The sequence below is a fragment of the Setaria viridis genome, chromosome 3 (genome assembly GCF_005286985.2).
Source record: "Setaria viridis chromosome 3, Setaria_viridis_v4.0, whole genome shotgun sequence".
Classification (NCBI taxonomy): Eukaryota; Viridiplantae; Streptophyta; class Magnoliopsida; order Poales; family Poaceae; genus Setaria; species Setaria viridis.
The window spans coordinates 3,065,074-3,088,235 of NC_048265.2; the positions used below are offsets into that span (position 1 = coordinate 3,065,074).

Consider the following 23,162-nt stretch of genomic DNA (forward strand, 5'->3'; position numbering starts at 1 on the left):
ACCTTAAACACGACTTAAGACGCTTGAAACCTGCAGGAGATAAGGACACCATGAACACATGCATATCACCGATTGCCTAACAACCCCGAACCAGCAGAGGTAGAGCGAGAATGTCATACAAGACGATGCCTCTAGGAGGAGCGATGCCAACGTCGCCATTGTCCATTGTCCACGGAGGACCAGACCAAATCTTCACCTGGCAAAACCAAATGAATTTGGTGGCCACAACAACACCCTTAACGAGGTGAGCTACATTAAGGAATGCAACCGTTGTCGGCATCAGCGAATGCCGGGCAAAGCTTTCACTAAGGCCCCAAAACCAACTCCATGCAGCTAACCGCCAAGGCCTGCATGAGAGGCAAATCGATGGGATGGCAGCGAGCAATCCACGGCGACGACGACGGGGAACATCCGCAGGCCAGTGATCGCCATCACAACGACCAAGGGCCTCTAGCCTTGTAGCCCATGGCGGGGAGAGACGACCTTGAAGAGAACGACCATGACCTTGTGGGGAAGGCAGTGGGGGAGAAAGACCTTGGGGTCACCCGGCCACCCCTGGACAGTGGATCCGAAGACCGGTGGCTTAAAGTTGCCCCTGCTGCCGAAGGAAGAGCGACGATGCAGTACGAAGGAGCGACCTTGCACCACGCCGACCATCGAAAAGAGCGAACCCGGTGACTCCACCTTGCGGGCCACGGTGACACCGTCAAGCCCCCCGCCTCTTCCGCATCCTCCAAGCCGCAGGCACCATTCCCAGTGCGACGACAGTACCGGGAGCAGGGTTTGCCCTTGCCAACCCAACCGGAGGCCACAACAAGTCAGGGGAGCCCGGGGAAGATGGTGGCCAGCGAATCCGATGAAGAGGGGGAGGAGCGACCTTGCGCCATGCCGGCCACCGGGAGGCGACCGGCGGCCAGGGGACTGCCACCACTCCCGGACGGCAAGTCCTGGCCCAAGACGCGCAGATCGGGACCCAGACGGTGGATCCTGTGACTGAGCTGGCCAGAGAGAGAAAGAGCGGCGACGGTCGGCGATAGGCAAGCCGACGGAGGCGACCTAGGGTTTGCCGGGGGAGAAGAGGAGGCCACCGCCGACGCGGCCCGTGGGCGCCTGCGGCGGTGGCCGGACGGGCGGAGCGGGTGGGGGGCTAGTAGCCCACGGCCGCCACGCGCAGCCCGCCGAAGCTCCTCTGATGGCAACCATGGTTACTCTGACGAACAGGAGACCAATCCTAGCAAGTAGTAGGCAGATCTAGCGAGGGGCGTGGCAGATCCGACAACCGAGAGGATGGATTCGGCCTTTGGCGCCGCCGACGACCTCTACCGATGGAGGGAGACACGACCATGTTGGGGCTAAGTGGGGAAGGAGGGGAAGGAGGGCCTCGCCGCCGCCACACGAGCTTCCGCGGCTGGCTCTGGTGGTGGCGTGGCTGGGAGAGGGTGGGGGAGCTTGGTGGCGGCGGTGGTGCCGCCGTGCCCAACCTCCCTCAAATCAAATCACCTTTTCTTTTGAATATAAAAAAATTACAAAGAAAAGTGGGGGTCAGCGTCGATTTGTACATTTCTTGAGATGCAAGCGAGAGCGGCCTGCAGACGGAAACACGGGCGACAGCGACTTGTGCAGGTAAAAAACAGCAGCAAACGCGTCAGGAAAAAGGAGGAGCAAGACAAGAATCTCAATTCTCAACTCAACAGCATCGAGCAGACGGGAAGGAATCAATCATGGCGCGGGCGGCGAGGTGGCCATGTCGGCGCTGCCGCCGTCATCATCGGCGGCGGAGGCCAGCGGCTGGAGCGCGCGGATCTTGATGTCGTAGCGCGGGGACCTGGCGTCGCCGGCGCGGTCGTCGTAGGCGAACCCGAGGCTGGCGCCGCACTTGCGGCAGAGCAGTCGGGTGCGGCGCACGAAGAGCCTGCGCGCGCGCACGTCGACGCAGCGGAACTCGTCGGCGTGGCCGAAGCGCGCGTCGTCGATGGCGTCGAAGGGCACCACCCCGCGCCGCGCCGCGCGGCCGTACCCGCCGCCCACGATCCCCGCCGTGTTCCGGTCCGACGACCGCAGCCGCAGGTCGTACCCGCACGCGCCGCAGCTGCCGTGATGGATGATGAGCTTTCGTCAGCCGGAGAACTAACCCATCGTGATCCTCGGAGCAGAAACCAAGTCGAGGCAAAGAGAGCACTGACCAGTAGGTGACGGCGGAGAGGCTCCTCTGGAGGGCCGACGCGTCCTTCTTCTCCATGTCCGTCGGTTGCTCCATCGGCGAGCTTGCCTCGTGTTCTTGGCAGGCAGTTAACTGTCGCTGGATTGGTTGGGATCTTGCGTTGCCTTGTCGACACTCTTCACTCGGTTGAAGACAGACAAGTCAGCCAGCATATATAGAGGTAGAGATGCTGGGAGTGGGAGAGCCAGGAGGGCTTTGCAGTTGCAGGGGAAATTGCAGTTGCAACTGCAAGGAAGGTGGCAGGTGAGGCGTGGCGTGGGTCTGCGCCGACCGCGCGGGGATGGCGCGTGGAGGTGGAGCACATCAGCACAGCTCTGCCCGTCGCCAGGGACGGTCCCATAATTATGACGTGGACACGCGCACGATGTGGCTTCCATGCATGATGTGGGGCGGTGAGCGGGGTGCGTGCGTGCTCCCTGCCAGAGTGCCAGGCTTGCCCACGTTCCAACCAACCCAATCATCAGGGCAACTGGAACACTGGATAGATGCGCATGCGCTTACTTCGGCGAGGATATGGCATGGCAGCGCTGCCGCCCGAACGCCGATGATCCCCGGCCGCGGCGGGCACCGTGCTAGCATCAGGCAAGGATAAAATGTCCTGCAAATTGTGCAGTTTGCTGGCTTCTCATGCTGATGTACTAGTACGAGTGGAGTCAACGCAGCGCTAGCAGTACGAGTAGCATTAAACTTCTGCCTGCCTTATTGACGTTTGACTTCTGAGCTTAACCTGAGCGAAAAGAATGGTGTGTGAGTGCAGCAAACCTGGTCTTATCGTCCATGGGCTAGACTCGGCCCAAGATGTTACTTTTGGGCCTCAAGGCCCTCAAGCATCTTTCAAGTTTGGGCTTGTCTTCTCGAAGAAGATAGGCCTGATTGAGCTTATGGAGGCCAATTTTGGGCCAATATTCCGATGCCCTCTATTCCGTGGCCATCGAAAGACTTTATCAAAATTAAGATAATTTATAACTTACGAGTAGAAATGCCGTTCGTAGCACGTTGCTACAGGTCCTTACTTCTCTCACATTATTATGCTCTCATGTTATTATTCACTTATTCCTAATATGTTAGCTTCGCTTCATAATGTGTTGGTGCGTTGTCTCTAATAGTCCTCTCTTTACAAGTACAGTAGTAGAAGACATTTGCGGTTGGTTTGATGCTATATGTTTATTATGTGGGACCCACACATGGAAGTCAAAAAAATTCACCGCTTAACCTCCGCTCTACCCATTCATTCGATTTTCCCTGTACTCATCATCATCCAACCAGTCGCTACCTTTTCGTCCATCAATGCCACCCGCATCTGGCCCTATCCTCGTCATCGCCCAGGCAAGCGCTCGTCCTCCCCGTGCCTAGCCTCATTCCCGCTTCGAGCGCTAGGCCACAGTGCCTCTAGCCGCCATGAGCAGGAGTGCGTCCTCCTCTTCTTCTCGTTTCCATCCACCTCCCTTCTATAATCCACTCTAAATCGTTCCAATTAAGTGCAAAATCAGACCCCCAATTGCTAGATGCGGAGGCCTTAGTTCCGGATCTGAAGAGGATGGACATCATTGAGAGGCGGTGTGAGGTCCCGGCCTACGCCCATGTTTGCGTTGCCTGCTGATTGCCACTGTACCCCCCTCCCTAGCGCCATGCCCTCGCTGGTACATGGCTCTACTTGGTTGATTGCAAGGAGGCACTCGGTCCTTGTTTCTTTTTCCCTTCCTCCTCTCTCCTTCACCCCTTAGGTCCAGATGGCGGGTAGGGCGTGTAGCCCGAGGGAGCAGTTGCCCGCTAGGGCGAGCGGCAGTAGTGCGTGGGGAGAGTTGGCCACGCGAGGGACGGAGCAGTGGCGCGCATCTCGCGTCGTCACCGGCAAGCGCGCTATGTGGGGGGCCAAAAGAACAGGAGGAAAGGCTAGACCTCGGGTCAATTGCATTAAAGTTTGGAGACTTTTTAAAAAAGTCAAGAACTATTTCAAGAATTGTGGGTTGATTACGAAAAAGTTGAAGAATTTTTTTTGCAAAATAATCACAACGATCGGAATAAACAACCGGTAGAGAAGATAAAATTAGATGATTTTTTTTAACAGAGAGAGGTGCTAGGCGAGGCGGTGTTGTTCGGCCTAATCACCTAGCCTAGCTTGCCTACATAGGGACGCCTTTTGTAACAAAGGTGGCGAGATAGATGCAGATAGTTCTCACGTAATCCAAATTGGGAGTCCATTCTTTTTTTAAAAAAAACCAACTGAATAACAGCGTCTACACGCACAAGCTTTTTTGTCGCAAAGAAACTCAGGCAGATGACTTATCAAAATCGGTCGGGGGCAACAATACCTGCTTTCTGGGATGGGATCGTGCATGGGACCCTGCACTGCAGGCTCTCTCCGTTCTATCGTCTCTGTTCGTTCGATGACAGCGCCAATGTTTATTTCAAAAAAAAAAAAAGATGACCGCGTCAATGAGAGTCGAGAAATTTGGGTCTCGCCGATGCTAACCGGACACCAGACGCAATCATTTGCTTCTAAATGCGCACGCAGGTGCTCGGTTAGTGACCCTGATTGATTTGGATTTTACGAATTAATTGGTCGTCCATCATCGATGTTTGCTGCACCCTCCACACTCTGTCTCCGAGCGATGGCCTTTTGCTTTCAGATAAGTATATAACATTATAACAGGACAGCACCCTGTCTGTTCATTGCACGGGTCGAATCGGTTCCAGCATCGGAGCTGAAGGCAACGTTTGGATGCGATGCAGCAGGGTGACTGACCTTTGGTGTTGTTTCGATCGTGCTCCTGTTCTATACAGTGTTTTCATTTCGACATTTCCATTCTGCCAGTCTATAGGTCGAGGAAGAGACAGAGCCTCCCTACATCTATGGTGCGAACTCATGTAATCTGGTATATACACCGTCGACGTCTCACTCTCACACCTACTCCCTCCATCCTAAATTATAAGTCGTTTTGGCTTTTATAGATGCTATGTATAACAAAGTCTACGAATCTAATAAAATTAAAATAATCTATAATTTAGGACAAAGAAGAATTGTTGGTTCTCATGTATGGTGCATGCCGATGGCATCGGTAGAGTAAAATCTACTTTGCCCTCCTTCGAAAATCAGAAATCATACAGACACATCTTAACTTACTGGTCAAATTACCCCCTTATTGTTGTTAAATGTTTGCACACATTTCGCTTTCGGCTGAAGATGATAAACCACGAAACCACACATTTCATTACCAAAAAAATGTTAATATGGTACCAGCTACTTGTATATATACAGTAGCCAGAAGGCCTGATTACATTGGACACAAACGACTCGAGTCAACGCACGCAGCATCTATTACTCGGAGTAGGATCGGCTCCTCTCTCCTCATTATGTTTAATGGCGCTAGCAAGATCGATAGAGCAACACTTGGATGGCCACAACTTGTGGGCGTATAGTTTATCTCAGTGGATGAACTATTTTACTATACACATATACATCATCTCATGGATTTTTCCTAAGATGCATGACTTGACTCGATCAGGTGTACACGCGTACGTACTGGGCTATACCTCAACGTATCCCTAACCACTGATTGTGTTTTCGAGCCAACAGAACTGGAAAAACTAATACGTTACCCGACGAAACCGGCTGTCATTGACATGGAGCAGTACCGGGAATGGCGGGAACCTGGACACCTAGGTTGGTAGGCGTCCTATCCACGTGTACCTACTGCTCCCTCCGGTTATTCAAACTTTTTTTAAAGTCAAAATATCTGACTAAATTTATACAATAAACTACTAACATTCATGATATCAAATAATTACTATTAGTTTCTTCATTAAATATATTTTTATAGTATATTTATTCGGTACCATAAATTTTTGTGATCCTCTTTATAATTTTGGTCAAATATAAAATAATTTGAGTGAAATAACTTATAATTTGGAACGGAGGGAATAGAAATAAAATTCATTTTGACAATACACAATATATAAGGTGGTCATTCTGTTTCGTTTCTATCACATAGTGCATTATTATTACCTCTCCCTCTCTTTCATCTTTTTACATCCTCTTTTTACATCCGTGATTAATGCAGTGTCCAGGGAGGTAGATGCCTACCAGGCTACCATAGCGTTTCTCGAAAAAAAGAATCAAGCTTCCTCTCCTGCCAGCGCTTCAACCCGGACGTCGATCTACCACCTGTTCACAAGTGAAACCTCTCTCATCAGAGCTCCTAGCATTTTTTGAAAATCATGTGGAGCAAAGATTTAAGAGTTCTGTCAAACATTTTGAGTATATGAGACTGACGATATTCCAGGACTAGCAAAGATACGTACACACGAACGTAACAAGTCGAGTGAAAGTAGACAAGCAGTATTCACCATCTACTAGCTCATCATGCAGGATGCGCATACGCTGTCGTGTCCGACGACCCATCTTTAATCTTGACACTGTGTGAAGCGACAACGTGTGTAGCGGAAAGAGGAAGCAAAACAATCATGCACGAAGGCGACCAATGGTGCCAATGCCATCAAGAGCATCGTGGAAATCTCTTCAGCTGGGCGTGATCCACGACGAGTCCAAAAATCCAGACAGGTAATACTCCTACATATCTGCAACATCTGATGGGCACGGAATTGGCAGTACATGAGCCATGGTCCATGGACAGCCTGTTTGGTGACAAACGGCTGTAGACTGGAAAGCTCCGCTTTGGTCACGTCTTTGCGCATCAATCTCCAAAAGGAGCAAACCAACAAATGTGCCACATCATCCACCAAAGAAAAACCATCTGGATAGATGGGAATGGGACCTGCGAATTAACCTCCCTGCTTATAATCACCTCCATGTCTGCTATATGCAGTGAATCGATCGTCGATTGGCGACTAAGAGCTGATTAGTCCCACGTGTCATTGGCACTGACATCACACGTAATCACGACGTAATATCCTTCTGATCAGTCATCAGTGCCTGCTGGGGACCAGTTGCAGACCACCATGTGCTTTGGGCACACGTCAGGGTGAAAGGAGCAGCTGATGACCAGCAGTACATACCGGCTCATCACATTGGTATTGGTTAACTGTTCTTCTCTAACATCTAATGCTGCAAACTACTGCTACACACACACACATGATGCATCAACATGTTAACTCACTTCCCCCACACACCTCAAACAACGCAAAAGGAGAAAAAAGAGACCCCTTGTCTTTCTTATTTCTCAAGGCTTACAAGAAGCATTTTGCATTGATCGACAGTGAAGCTATTCTCTCTCTCTCTCTTTGTCTCACACACACACAGCATATGTACTTAACTGTTTGTCCACGCACACTCGGTGACCACACATACTGAAAGGCTGTTGAGCCAGCTACTAAGGTTCTACTCCATATTACTGGACTGGAGCTCCTACTCCACCCCTATATATTAGGACCGGGAAGAACTGCTCCACCACTAGCTACTTACCATCTATATATATCTACAAATCCAACAGCAAAATACACACACATATATATCCATATTTTCCGGCAACAAGTTAAGCAGAGCAGCACAGCAGCAGCTTGCAGCTGTCGGCTAGCCCGCCGCGTCGTCGTCGATCTCGGCCGCCATGACGACGTACAGGGTGTGCTGCTTCCTGCGGCGGTTCCGGGCGGCGTCGAACGAGCCGTCGGAGGCGGTCAGGGACGTGTTCCAGGCGTACACCGACGGGGCCGGTGTGGTCCGGGAGGAGGCGCTGCGGAGGTTCATGCGGGAGGTGCAGGGGGAGACGACCGACGCCGGCGCCGAGGCGGCGGCCAGGGAGGTGATGGCGTTCGCGGCGGAGCAGAGGCTGCTCAAGAAGGGCGGCCTCACCGCCGAGGGCTTCCACCGCTGGCTCTGCAGCAACGCCAACGCCGCCCTCGACCCGCGCAGAGGGGTAATTCCTTTTTCTGCAGCTTATTACCCTCTTTTGTTCTGTTCATGCACCTTTATTTTTTTTTACTCAAATCTTTTACTGCTCTTCGATCTCTCTATCTCTCTACATCTCTAAACCATAAATCTTACACATGCAGCTCTAAATTTCCAATTCGATCTAGTATGTTATCTTGCGGCTCAATTCTCAATACAGTGCATACCATCATCATATCTCTGTATGGACATCGCAGTCTCGCAGAGTTGAACATCACCATGCAAATATGACGACAGCTAGCTCCCCTTTCTGCAACTGCGCATGTAGTCATGCACGCATATCGGCGTATGGGTGAAACTGAAAGAATTAAGATTTATTTTTATTTAAAAAAAAGAAAAGTTAATAAATTTTCTGGACACATGAACGAACAATAATAATAGCCAGTAGATTGGAGATATTTATTTCACTTAAGGATAGGGGCTTACTTGTAAAGACAAAACGCTGGCTGTCAGGTCAACAGTACAGTTCATAATTGTGACCTGTGCTATGGATGAACAGTTTAGGCCCATGTGCTCTGTCCCTCCAGCATAGCATCACAATTGCACTACACCTACATATACGACGGACCACGTCACTTTCGTTAACTGTTGGGCACATCTGTCATGCCCCCATCTGTAGGTTAGTGTACTGCACCAAGATTAAGATTAAAATCCCTGAAGAATTCACTCCTCTCCTGTGTTTTTCTTTTTTGATCTATCCCGGTCGGAACTTGGTAGTAGGTAAGTTGGCAACAATCACTTGACAGTGAAGTTATACAAAACTGCTGACAATCTTGTGGTTGATGCTGATGTAAAAGAAGAATCCGTGTGCCATTTTTCATGTGGAGATTTCAGTGTCATTCAGGTATCATTAGCCTTCAAAATGCAACTTCCACATCCATTTGCAATGTAACGTATTTGCAAAACATATAGTAGAACGAAGTATGTCATGATATTTGGGGGGTTTTTTTTCTTACAAAAGGAGAGAGCAGTTGGAAGCATGTTATATACGTCGTCATGAGAAAAATTTGCCAATCAGAGGGGTAAATGTTTTCCTTTTTGAAAAAAGGTAGAAGGTTTCGATGACAACGCAGACAAAATGTTACAGTTTTAAGTTTCGCGAAAGAAAGTGGTTTTAGAATATCAATGATGATAAGCTTCAAAAGTACCATGTTTCTTAAAAAAATGGATTGAAGACATTAAATTTAAAAAAAGGTAACTCGTAGCAAGCCCCGAAAGCTAATAGTGCAATACTAGTTAGTGTAACCAAATTTCACCATTGCGGGCAGTTCTACAGTTTTAGTACGATTTTGCGAGGGGTACTTTGATTATGTGTTGCACTGACAAAAAAGTGGCAAAAACGGAATCCTTCCCGTGTATCAACTCTTTAAAGTCCGGGAATCAGGATAATGACCCACCCTAGCGCAATCAACACATGCATGCAGTCCATAGATGTTGAGTTCTTGAAAAATCATAGTGGGTATCCAGAAAGTAATCCCACTTATAACTGTATCACAGATGGTAACAATCAGATTCATTCTCATCTCTCCGTCACAAAATGCGAGTCGATGAAGTAGTGTTTTCTCTAGATGATCAAAGAACTGGACATCTATGGGATTGAGATGCACATTAATTTATACTAGCTATATCTAGCATATAGCACTTGGAGACGAAGCTCACACACTTGGTTCAGTTTTGTTTGGAGCTAGTGATGGTGCTTAGCTGCTAAGGCCGGTGAGATTATATGCTTCTAAAAAGCTGGTACCCACCCACCTGAAACACGACAAGGACGGTATTTTTTTTTTTAAAAAAAAAACCGGTGTCACCTAGAGGAAGCTAAAGCCCAATATGGTGAGATGATCAACAGGAACAAATGGTGAAGCATGATTCTTGGATTTATCGGTTGGAATTACTCGCTCCATCTCCATGTTGTACCTTACCAAACACCACCGGTGCAAGTGCAACGATGTCAACCCCACCGTTGTTTTTGGTCGATTGTTCTTGTCCTTCGGCCACTTCGCGCGACAAGCCGGTCCTAGCACTTCCTAGTGCTAGACTTGCAGGCCGGAAGGCCCCGCCTCGGCCTCGACGCCGGAGCCACCACTCCCACTCCCAACGGCCACCACCACCTTGTCCCCGGCCGCATCATCAGTAGCCGGCTACCCCACCTGACCCCCGGCCACAAATCCCTCTTTGCACGCCTTTAATTTAAGCTCACCGTAGTGACGCCCTCGCTTCAATTCTGCCACCATTTCCAGTGTTGCCGGAGGGATCAGATCAGTACTGGAATTGTAACTCCAACTGCCCCGGCGAGCTCTCTCAGTGTGCCATGTTCATTATCTCCTCCCGGTAGTGGATTTGGTCGTGCACGTGACGGTCGCAAGCTCATACGGAGTAGCTATCAATTGTAGTTGGGAGTTTCTTTTTTGTTTCTTCCTTTGTATTGTTCTGTCCATTTTAGTCATATTTTACATAAACACATGCATCCACGTGAGCATGTATTTGTTTTGGAAAAAAAACATAATTTACCATTTCCTCCGAGCCGATTTTGCTCAAGATGGAATGAATAGTGCAGGTTTACCAGGACATGGGCTCGCCGTTGTCCCACTACTTCATCTACACGGGCCACAACTCGTACCTGACGGGGAACCAGCTGAGCAGCGGCTGCAGCGAGAGGCCCATCGTGAAGGCCCTCCTCGACGGCGTCAGGGTCATCGAGCTCGACCTCTGGCCCAACGCCGCCAAGGACCAGGTCGAGGTCCTCCACGGCAGGTGGGCTAATGCATTTTAGTATAAATGGGCCAAAACCTGGCCCAACAACGTAAGAAAGAAAAGGACTGGGCTTTGTCGCGAATGCCCAAATCAAAAGTTGGCTCAATATGCTACGCTGCCCTGCTGCTGCTCTGACGACGATGAAAAATATGCAGGACATGGACGTCGCCCGTGGAGCTGATCAAGTGCCTGGAGGCCATCAAGGAGCACGCCTTCACGTCATCCCCCTACCCCGTCATCCTCACCCTGGAAGATCACCTCACGCCGGACCTCCAAGCCAAAGTGGCCAAGGTGCCATCTCCCTCCTGTGAACCATGATGTCACATTGCAAACTCTGACGAAGCTTTACTTACTGATGCTTTTGTGCGATCACTGATAACAATGCTTGCAGATGTTAAAGGAGACCTTCGGGGACATGCTGTACATCTCGGAGTCCGAGAACATGGAGGAGTTCCCTTCCCCGGACGAGCTCAAGGGCAAGGTCATCATCTCCACGAAGCCGCCCAAGGAGTACCTCCAGACCAAGAGCCACAAGGAGGAGGCCGCCGACGACAAGGCCGAGGAGGGCGTCTGGGGTGAGGAGATCTCCGACGACAGGGCCCCCTCCCGGCAGATGTCGGAGCAGTACAGCGGGAAGTACGAGGCGGAGGAGGCCGGCGAGGAGGAGCCGCCGGACGGCGAGGCCGAGAAGAAGGCGCGGCAGGGGGCGGACAACGAGTACAAGCGCCTCATCGCGATCCAGCTCACCCGGAGGAAGCACGACATGGACGAGGACCTCAAGGTCGACCCGGAGAAGGTGACGCGGATGAGCCTGGGAGAGAAGGCGTACGAGAAGGCCATCGTCTCCCACGGGGCTCAGATCATCAGGTGAGCTTCGGTTTCAGATGACCTGACTTCGGATTTGACTGCGGATTTTCAGAATCCTTCCCAGGGTCAACGGGCATCACGGATTTGACTGTGGATTTTCAGGTTTACGCAGAGAAACTTGCTGCGGATATTCCCGCGGTCAACGCGCATCACGTCGTCGAATTACAATCCGATGATGGGGTGGAGGTACGGAGCTCAGATGGTTGCAGCAAACATGCAGGTAACTGCACTTCAGTAACTTTGTATGTCAGTATGTGTGTGTTTCTTCAGTAACTTAGCCGTTCCAACTGTATTTGCTATCTCAGTAGGATATGTGGTGTCACATTGTAAATCTGAAGCATACTGAACTGACTGGCATCTTGGAGTTATGTTATGCAGTGTTACTGTTACTGACAAATTTATTTCCCCATGGAAGTGAGTTATTAGACCTTTCTTAGGTTTAGTCACTGCAAACAATGTAATGCGATGAACAAAAAGGATTCCATTATGTCTGAATGAACTGCAAGCTGTGCCGAGCTGATTCCAAGTGTTGGCTATCACGTACTCCTCAGGGCCACGGACGGAAGCTGTGGCTAACCCAAGGGATGTTCCGAGCGAACGGCGGCTGCGGCTACGTGAAGAAGCCCGACATCCTGATGAACAGCGACCCTGACAAACTGTTCGACCCTACAGCCGATTTGCCAGTGAAGACGAGGCTGAAGGTGACGGTGTACATGGGTGACGGCTGGAGGTTCGACTTCCGCAAGACGCATTTCGACAAGTGCTCACCCCCAGACTTCTACGCAAGGGTTAGTCCGTCTGACTGACAGTGCGATGCATTAAGCGATCACCTGACGAGATGAAATCACGAATGGCTGGCTAATCTTGGCTGGAAATGGATGCAGGTGGGGATCGCCGGAGTGGCGGCGGACACGAGGATGGAGCAGACCCGGGTGATGATGGACAGCTGGATCCCGACGTGGGACCACGAGTTCGGGGAGTTCCCGCTGGCGGTGCCGGAGCTGGCGCTGCTCCGGGTGGAGGTGCACGAGTCGGACAACCACCAGAAGGACGACTTCGGCGGGCAAACATGCCTGCCGGTGTGGGAGCTCCGACCGGGGATCCGCACCGTCAGGCTCTGCGACCACAAGGGCCAGCCGCTGCGATCCGTCAAGCTGCTCATGCGCTTCGAGTTCTTCCCCTCCTCCTCCAAGTAACCTTGCTCCCGCATGAATGTTCAGAGAATTTTTTTTGTTGGTTCGCTGTCTGTGATGCTTTGTGCAGGAATGTGCATCTGTGTGATACGACACGGGGACTGGGAGTGTGATTGTGTTGTGATTATCATTGGTGTGATAAATGGGTTAATAAAAGATCGATCCCGTCATTGAATGTCAGTAACTAGTACTGCTCGTGTTAGTACAGAGGGCGAATGTTATTCAAGGCGGTTGTACCGTGTATCTACTGAAGAAAAAGTTACTGCTAGTGCTCGACAGGACTGCATGTTCGTCAATGGCGGAACATGGACTGATTACATGGCGCTCACCGCTCGATAGGGTTTAAATTAGTTCACGTGGATCTCTAGTTATATCTTAGGTCCCGTTTGGTAGGGCTTCTCAAAATGCTTCTCCACCGGCTTTTGGTGAAGCCCTACCAAAAGGTCAATTTCAAAACGGCTTCACCACCAAAGTCGAGGAGAAGCCGCAAAACAGCTTTTACATTATAGAGGAGAAGCCGAAAAAAGTGGCTTCACCGGCTTCTCCTCTCTCTCCAAGCATTAAGTGATCATAAAATTACATATATTGCCATTGAGAAGCCGTTTTACCAAACGTTTTGCAAAACGGCTTCAGCTTCACTAAAAAAGCCACTCCACCGAAGAAGCCGAAGCCGAAGTAGTTTTATGAGAAGCCGAAGCTCTACCAAACGAGGCCTTTAGATGCAAGCTTTAGTAAAGATTTTACCCTGCCAGCTCAACTCTCCTGCTAATCGTATGGTCAATAGTTATTCAGGGCAGTTTTAGCACGTGTTTACCGAAAGAAAGTTTGTAATTCAGCACTGGTAGTATCTGAGTATATGACTAGATAAGATGATGCTTTGAAGGAACAGATTGTAAAATAATTTCTTGTGCGAACTTTCTTTGTTTCAAAAAAATAACATATAAATGAAATTCAAAGTCAAGTTCTAACAGGCAGACTCGTACATGACTTGTTCGTTGGGTCAGACATGGCATGCTGCCGTCGCATAAATAAACGCAAAGTCAATCAGATATCGTTAGCGGCCTATACATGGCATGGAAACTTGGTAACCGAGTTGACGACGACGCCTGTGTCTCTCTCGCTCTCTGAATTTGACGGTTCATGGCTACAGTCCATCTCCATCGCCACTGGTAAATTTTTTCAATCCTTTGAACCCCTCCGTTCAGGCTAGCTGAAAAGCATGCTTCCCGCGAGGTAACCGTGATACAGACAGCCGTCTTGTTCACGTGGGGATTTGACTGTCTGTAATTCAGGCAGAATTACAAAGGGAATGGAATTTTCAAGGCTCCTTCGGTTCCGGGAGATTCAGCGTGTTCTAGAGAACAAATAGAAGAAAATTATTGTTCAACATTGCGTCAGGTGTGTTTAGCTCACAGAGTGTTTTTCTCCACCTGAATTTGAGTCCGGGTTTGAGCTAATCTCGAGTGAGTTCAGAAATGCTACTAGACATCGAACAGGTTGGGAGTGAGTAACCTATCCTACTGCGTTTCAGCAAAACAGTAATATCTTTCATGTTTTACCAAAACTGTCGACCCAAGTTCAGTTTGTTTTTGTTTGTGATACGCAAAAGGTCAAACAACAGGTACTATAGTGCAGCTATCACTCGTCATCAAATCTATCATCGCATTGCAATCTATCTGTCAAAGATATATGGTACTATTAACACTAACAAGATTGAAAACTCGAGACGAGATGCGAAGGAAAGCAGGGACAGGCAACGTGTAGGGAGGAATCACAATGAAAGGGCGTACGTGAAAAAAGATCCAGCTCCGTCCTGCCCCTCTTTCCTGCACCACACTCATTGCTGACACTGTTGCGCTGCCTGCCGTGTCACACACACATTCGAGTACCAGTACCTGCACAAATATATTTTCTGACCTCATGAACAAGTTGACCTGTCCTTGTGACTCCGGATAGCGGATACGCATTAATCGTCTCCACACGGCCATCGCAACTGCTCTGTACATACTGGCATGGTAGCTGCTACTTTATGTTATGCAAAAGAGAAGAAAGAAAACTGCATAGATGTTACTAACATTCAATCTTAGTCTGTTCTGATTGGCTTTACAACTGTGTGATGGTCTGATGGAGATAGCACATGGAAATACAGCCTTGAGAGCACCGGTGTGGACAGTGGGAACAGGACACTGAAAAAAGCAGAGGACGATGGCAACCTCCGTCCACAGTGTGAACGTTAGGTCAACCGAGAGCTACCAACCAAGGTCTTGTTTAGTTGAGTGTGAAATTTGGCTTTGTACAGTATTTGGACCACCTTTTTGCACTTTGGAACTACAGGGGATCGTTATCGCGATCGCCATGCATGGATTTTTGCTGCAACCTGCATGTATACAGTGTATGGTAGACTACGGAGTTTGATCACGTAGACAACACAGTACACGTATCCATACGTACAGATTGCTACACGCTCCTCCCTTCCTCACATCACGCGCTAATGCTCTGAACATTCTGATAGATCACACGAGCACAACAGGTTCATGGAAAACGTTTGCAACGACAAACGCCTCTCTAGATATCATCCATGTCACTATGTCAGGATATAACCATCAAGGCAAAATTACCTTGATAGGTATTTTTATTTTTATCCCTCAACTTTCAGATCGACCAATCCAGTTCCTCAACTTTAATTTCTGGGTTAAACTTATCCTTATACTAATATGGTGCTCCATGATGGAACTAATAAGAAAAATCATTTTTGCCCTTAGTTTCTTCTTCCCCTCCTCAAGTATACTTGTCGTTTGGATTAAATCCAGATAGTTTTTTTTGAATGAACGGGTACGAGATTGTGCCTATTTCATTGATAGAGCAGGAGAATACAGGATAGAAACAAAAACAAAGGAGGCTGCCGGGTGAGCGGCAAGCCTTGCGAGAAGGAAAGGGACTGCTTTTTTGCTAAAAGCAACGCTAGATCTTTGGCCCCCGCCAGCAGTCAAGCTGAGGCCTCTTCCTTTATTTTCGCCATCAACGTTGTTGTTGAACTCTTGTGTGTGTTGAAGATGGCCTTCCGCTCTTTCTAAATTTCCCACATAATGAGTAGAGTGAGACTTCTCAGAGCCTTGCACAGTGACTCTGGTATTGTAGTTATAGAAGTCCACGATTCCAATGCATTGGATGAGAGTTGCCATGCATTTGGTCTGAGGCTTGGCTGCACTAACCATGTCGTTAAATCCCACATCCTCCTTGTGTACCTGCACTCGGCCAAGATGTGGTGACTAGTTTTCATGGTTTGTCTGCATAGGGTGCAAGTGGCATTGTGCGGCCATCCGCGTTTAGCCAGCCTGTCCGCGGACCAAACTCGGTTTTGTGTAATTAGCCACGCGAAGAATTTGCACTTTGACGGTGCCCACGTTTTCCAGATAGAAGAGATATTCGGTGTTTCGGTGCAGCCCAGGAACTGCGCTTTATATGCCGATGCTGTTGTATACATGCCCAATCTTATCAATTTCCAGGTGATGGTATCCTCTTCCCCTGGCCGAAGCTCCGTATGCCTGACCATATCCCATAGTTGGACGAACGACGCTAAATGTGAGGTGGTGATGTTGTTGTCGATGTTAAGGTCACGGATCAAGTTGTTGTTACTGATAGCATCGTGAACTGTCCTGTTTTTTCTTCTTAAAATGTCGAAGAGGAGTGGAGCTATGTCCTTTGGTCGCTGGCCATGTAGCCAGCCAGAAGTCCAAAAGCTGGCCTTTTTGCCGTCACCAAGAGCGATAACTGTGCAGGCAGCAAACAATTTCCTATCCATCTCATCGCATGGGGTTTCTATGTTGGTCCAGGGTTTTTCCAGTGATGTCCACTTATGCCAAAGCCACCTCAGGCGGAGGGCTCTTGCGAAATTCTCAAGATCTGGGATGCCCCGTCCCCCGTGTTGTTTCAGTAGGCAGGTTTTCGTCCAGTTGACTTTGCATTTACCCCTGGTTAGTTGTTTGTCTCCCGCCGAGAGGAATTTTTTACGGATCTTGTCTAAGTCTTGGAGCACCTCATTACTTGCCTTTAGAGCCGTAAGGAAGTACACCGGTTGCAATGAAAGAACTGACTTCGTGAGGGTTATCCTGCCTGCCCTGTGTTAGATTTCATCCGATCCATGCTGACAGTTTACCTGCCGCTTTATCTACGAGCAGTTGGAACTCAATCTTTTTGAGGCGCCTTGTTGATAAGGGAAGACCTAGGTAACGCATCGGGAAAGTTGATCTTGTCACCAGTAGTTCATTGAGAAGGTGGTCAAGATCGATGTTTCGGCAGCTTATGGGTGCGATTTGAGTCTTGTGCAGGTTCGTGCGTAGGCCCGTGGCTTCTCCGAATTGTTGCAGGATGCTCGCCATACTGTAGATGTCTTTGCGTGTGGGCTTAATAAAAATGGCAGCATCGTCGGCGTACAGGGATGTAGTAAATCTTGCCGCTCTTCCTCCTAGCTTGGTGAGTAGGCCCTTATGAGTCGCTTGAGTAATAATGTGATGTAGTGGGTCAATGGCCAGAACGAAGAGGAGGGGTGAAAGCGGGTCACCCTGTCTGAGGCCTCTGCCATGCTGGATCAGTGGCAAAGGTGTGCCATTGAGTAACACTTTTGAAGATGAGGTAGCAAGGAGGGCTGTAATCCACTGGTTCCAACGAGTAGGGAAGCCCCTATGCCGCAGCAAGTCGATGAGGTAGTCCCATCATACTGAGTCGAAAGCTTTAGAAATGTCTAGCTTCATCAGTAGAGTCGGAGTCGCATTTCGGTGAAAACGGCGGGTGATATTTCTAACGTATAAGAAGTTATCGTGAATGCTTCTGCTCTTAATGAATGCGCTCTGGCAGGGTGAGATGATCTGTTGGCGGTGAGAGGGCGGCTCCTAAATCCAGATAGCTTGATTGATCCTCTTCATGTACCATGCATGCAGACTTCAATCTCAACACTAACCTCCATCGTTCCATGATCTGAAACGTCCGACGTGCATGCGAGCGCATCTATCTAGGACCTAGCTACTGCCCTGTAGTATTATTATATATAATCCTTGCTCCTGATCCCAGAGATATGATCAAGCAATTATATTTACTATGTCATCCAAAGTTCAGACCGGCAACATCAAAGAAGATCATGACATGGAGGGGAGTCCAAACGGTGACACGGCTGCAGCATCAAGTTTAAGATGCCGAGCTGAATGCAGCGCTGCCATGGTAATGTCTATGCACATGACGTCAGCAAAATCTGAAACCACCGAACAGCAGGGGAGGAGAGTGAGACACAGCAGCACAAGTGCCTAGATGACTCGTCGTTTCTCACTGCAGAAGCTGATAGAAGTCGAGACTGTCATCGACGCCGAGAAGCATGCTGCCATTGGAGGCCACGAAGAGGATCCTGCTGGCGATGGTGTTGTTCAAGGAGTTGCAGAAACAACTGCGGCAGGAGTGGAGAAGTCGTCTGAGCCAGTGGTAGGAGGGAGGGTGATCGGCATGATGCGCCGGTACGTGAGAGTCCAGTCCATCAAGACGAGCAAGTGTAAATTGAGGAGGCGAAGAAGGAGCCAAGAGCAAAAGTGACCTTTTGCATTAATCTCATGCTAGCATGGAGTGCTACATCTGAATAAGGACGTTTGATAAAAAACGAAATTTGCGGGACTAAATTGACCAATTTAAAAAATAAAAGATGAACTTAATTCTCAAGTCAAAGTTGAGGGACCAAAATAACTATTTTACCAACGACCCACGATGAGCTTACTTAATTATTATATGCATATCTGCATTCTACCCGGTCCAATCCAATCCTATCCTGGTCGACCCCGAAGAGGTCCAATCTTTGGTTGACAGCTTGGACAGTTGACCCGGTCAGAGATGCCTTTTGTCTGAGAGGCAGAAACCAAGAACAGAACGTTCCACTGGCAGTCTGGCACTCTCGATGCTTACCATTACCGTAGTACAAACAACTTGACACGCCAGCACCAGGTCCTTCAACTTGATTGCATACTAGCAGTCCGCATTAGTGCTATAACCGAGAAGAACAGTGCAAGCATGGAGAGAGAGATTAGCATATGCTTAGCAGGTGATGGTTTTTGATCACGAGTCAGTTAGTCACAAAGAAGTCTACGCAGCAGGAGCAGCCGTGGGCCTCAGGCAGCAAAGTCAAAACGATCAGTTGGAGTAGGGCTGCTGCCACACGGACACGGTCTTCTCCTCTGCAGTAGACAGCAGCAGTAGTAGTACCAGGCGGCGTTTATTCTTGTGCGTGCCACGCAACACGCGTGTTTGTTGCCGGACACGTGCCGGGAAATCATGCGGACCTGCCGTACCGGGCATGCTGCCAGAACAGTGACTAGTCAAACCATAATCCGTGCGTGTATGATCTGGTCTGGGGTTCATCGTACACACCCACTTAATCCAGGAACATTCTTTACTTCAAAAAAAAAAAAAACCAGGAAGATTCTCTTGAGATGGCGCGATCGAGTGAATTGTTCAATAAGCATCACGTTGCGCTTGAACAGTAAGTTTAATCATCGGTTCTATGAGGATTATCAGTGGTGCCAATTTTCAGAAAAATCTACGTGTCGGAATGCCGGGTCCATCTTATATTTCTCACCCGATCCATGTACTGAGCCTGGCAGGCTGCGGCATCGTACAGCATCATCCGGACCGTGTGGCCGTCAGTCCGTAACCCCACGGAGGATCATCGATGTCAACCTGTCCACGGCCCCGAGCGACAAGTACCGTAGAGAAAAACAGGCACGGGCACCAAACTCTGAAGCGCGCGAGAGATGATGATTCGATCGCCGGCTGCACGGCACGCCGGTTTTGCCGGCCTGACGCCCTCCCTGGCCGCACGGGATTTATAAAATCTGGCTCTGACAGCGCCACCACTGCGCGGGGGGTGTGGTCGGTAGCACGGGCCATCAGACGTCGTTCATAACTTTTTTTAACCAATCGCACGAGAGTGCGTGTTTTATTAATATAGCAGAAAAATATAAGACTACAACTCTAGGGGACTATAGGCAGGAAAAAAAACCCTAAGAAGATTCGTCCGGTTGAATTGCAACATTAACACGGATAATCACTCAACTCAAACCGTCCCACCCGACCAGTTGGATTGGGACGTCACACGGCCTCACCACTCCACTTGTCACGGCAGCAGAGCCGAAGTCTTTCCACGGCACCCACCAACATTCCCAGTTATGTAGTCGTCGAAACCTCCAGACGTGGCCCTATGTCGATAGAGAGGCGATACAAACAGACTGCATCGCACCAAGAAGACCATTGCCATGCGGGATCCTTCGCTGTAGTGCCGCTGCAACACTACACCCCACCTGATAGGGTGCTACCACCGAATCCGAACCTCTCGCAGGTTGCCTCGCAGTCGCCACCACGATAACAGAACACGCGGGGGCCTAGCCACATCCGCCGTTGGACTCCACCTCGCTCTTGTCACCTCGAAGAGACACCACGCGTGGGGGTCTCGCCACACCCGTCACAGTACTCCACGTTACGAATCTGTTTCTCTTGTTGCCGTTAGAGTGGTGAGCAATGTTGCCCCACCCCACAAGATCTCCATCGATCAGCCAAGCCACCGCCGCAGGCCGACTTCGCCTCGTTCCTTCACCTGTGCAAAAAGCCTCCGCCGCCATGTGAGCAAGCCATGGAAGTCGCTTGCACCGTCTTCCGATGATGTACCACACCGGATACCCCAGCCAAGCTGAGCAACCCGCTGTGGTCTGCTGCAAACCTAGTTGTCCCACGATGTCGTTGCAGCAAGATACGTCCTCCAACGCAGTCCCACATTGCATTGACTGTTGCCAAGCAACGCCAGCCGCCACGGTCCGCTGCATGCATGCAAAGCTGACAACTATGCGATAGCCCCTGACCACCACCATAACTGCGATCGCCTCCACGTGGCCTAGACAACACCCGTCCAGCTTGCCTGCGGCGGAATTGCCGCTAGCAGCTGCAGCCTCCCATGACCAATGGACCAACAATGCCACAAATCGCAATTGGTCTCTAGAGACGACGCCTCCGAGACGGCGCCAATGGTGCCGCCATCGCTCGTCTAGGATTTGGACACGGTTTTCACCCTGAGGACCCCTTCAGTAGGGTTGTAGCTCAAACATGACACCCCCTAACAAGGAAAACAACACCCTAGGACGTTGCCGTCATCTCCACCAGCAAGAACATCGGCGAGGGCTTTACTTAGAGCATCCCAACCCTTGCTGCACGCTCATAGCTCGGCACTCCCGGACCATAGTCACAGTAGCCCATCCAGGGCAGCGTCGCCACCGCGCCTCCACGCACCACGCCACCGAACCTCCACCTCTGCTGCGCGCGCCGCCCAGATGCGCCCCCACTCGACCTTCGCTCCTCTCAAGCGGCCACCGTCACGCCGTCGTGTGGCGTCACCTCACTACCGCCGCACCCCTCAGCTTAGCAATTCAACCACTGCAGGTGTGGTCCTCGCCTGCCGTCCTCTGTCAGCGTCCGTTCCCCTTCACGCACGTCGCCGTGCCGCCGCCCCATGGCCACCTCTCTCCTCGGCTCCACTGCCACGCCTCTAGCCCTCCTCCTGGCGCAACCGCCCATGACCACCACCTCCGGGGCCTCCCAGATTTGCTATGGTTGCTGCATCCTCCTTCTCATGCGCGGCGCGCTGCTGGGCGGGCATCCGCCTTTTCATCTTCGCGTCCGAGTCGCAGCACTCCATCAGACGCTACTGCTCCTGCACGGAGTCGCTGCAGCATCGGCAACCCTCCTCCTGCCGCTACCACTCATGGCCCCTGCCTCCGCGGCCTCCCAGATCTGCCGCGGGCAAGCCGCTATGGTCGCCGCTCCTCATTCCCGTGCGTCGTGCGCTACTGGCCGGCCACCGCCTCCTTACCTCCGCGCCATAGTCCAAACTCCACGAGCCGCGCCACTCACCCAAGACCGCCGTTGACTCACTGTCCCATCTTCCGCGCAGATTCGTAGTCGCCGGATCCAGCCTCCAAGGTGCCGGATCAACCTCCCTCCTCCCTCGAGCCGCCGCTGTCGCCATGGCCGGCGGATCCAGCATGGCCGCCTGTTCCCTCACCCGGGACAGGTGCCTGCGGCCAAAACCGGGCAGGAAGACCCCGCCGCCGCCATTCCAGGTCCGGCGCGGGCTTCCGACGGACCCTACCGGCGGCGGCTAGGGGAGGGAGGGAGAGGAAGGGTGTGGCAAAGGTGGGGGTGGGCGGTCGCCGCCCAAGTCGGAGCGTTCATATGCTTTTTCGATCAAAGAAAAAAAAAGAGAGGAAAAGACAAAAAAAAAGACAATGCAACCCATGAAAACAGAAGGATAATTAGATAAAGGTCGGAGTATCTTTTCGGCAAACGATTCCTTGTTTGTAGTTGAACATGTCAGAGGCTCAGAGCGCGTGCAGCTCGCGTTCTACCGAGTGAGTGCCTGAGCGAAACGTTCGGGGCTATTTGGTCCTTTTAGGACCTCTAAAATTCATGTCACCTCGAATATTCGGATGTTAATTAGAAAGATTAAATATGAGCTAATTATAAGACTAATTACATAAATGGAGGTTAATTCACGAGACGAATCTATTAAGTCTAATTAATCCATAATCAGCACATGTTTACTGTACCATCACATTGTCAAACCATGGACTAATTAGGCTCCATCATTAGCACATGTTTACTGTAGCATCACATTATCAAATCATGGACTAATTAGGTTTAATAGATTCGTCTCGCAAATTAGTCTCCATATGTACAATTGATTTTGTAATTAGTCTATATTTAATACTCTTAATTAGTATCTAAACATTCGATGTGACAGGAATTTTAGGAGTGACTAAACAAACAAACACCCCTTACTGGGTGTTTCCGTAAGAGCTGACATATTTTACTCCAGAACAGTAGAGATAAAATTTTTAAATAAGAACAGTAGAGTTAGATAGTCCGTATTTACTTGTTCGGTTGCAGAACACAAGATGACGGTCGTATTCGTGTACGAAATACCGTAGGTAGAGGTAGATGTCGACCGATCCCGCCAGGAACGGTAGTAAAAGGCATTGACGCAGGAGCAGCAGAGCAGAGCCGCAGTGGCAGCGCACGCTCCCCGTCCCTTCCGTGGCGCGTACCCGCGTTCGATTCCGCGCCACCGCGGCAGGGCCGCCGCCCGCCAGCCAGCCAGAACGGAAAAAAGAGCACACGGAAGGAGACGAAACCCGCGAGCTCGGAA

The 23,162-nt window shown here is 50.2% G+C and overlaps 2 protein-coding genes across 2 annotated transcripts; one reads left to right on the forward strand and one right to left on the reverse strand.

Annotated features, from left to right (window-relative positions):
- Positions 1-1,536: 1,536 nt before the first annotated feature.
- LOC117849474 (uncharacterized protein At4g08330, chloroplastic) lies at positions 1,537-2,460 on the reverse strand. Its single transcript, XM_034731037.2, has 2 exons — positions 2,184-2,460; positions 1,537-2,089 (listed from the first exon to the last, which is right to left on the reverse strand). Exons 1-2 carry the CDS (start codon positions 2,255-2,257, stop codon positions 1,720-1,722), a joined length of 444 nt encoding a protein of 147 aa, XP_034586928.1. The 5' UTR covers positions 2,258-2,460; the 3' UTR covers positions 1,537-1,719.
- Positions 2,461-7,487: 5,027 nt separating this feature from the next.
- On the forward strand, positions 7,488-13,117 carry LOC117849503 (phosphoinositide phospholipase C 2). Its single transcript, XM_034731073.2, has 7 exons — positions 7,488-8,094; positions 10,681-10,877; positions 11,033-11,168; positions 11,269-11,744; positions 11,847-11,964; positions 12,296-12,532; positions 12,629-13,117. The coding sequence occupies exons 1-7, from the start codon at positions 7,786-7,788 to the stop codon at positions 12,938-12,940; spliced, it is 1,785 nt and encodes a 594-aa protein (XP_034586964.1). The 5' UTR covers positions 7,488-7,785; the 3' UTR covers positions 12,941-13,117.
- Positions 13,118-23,162: the final 10,045 nt, after the last annotated feature.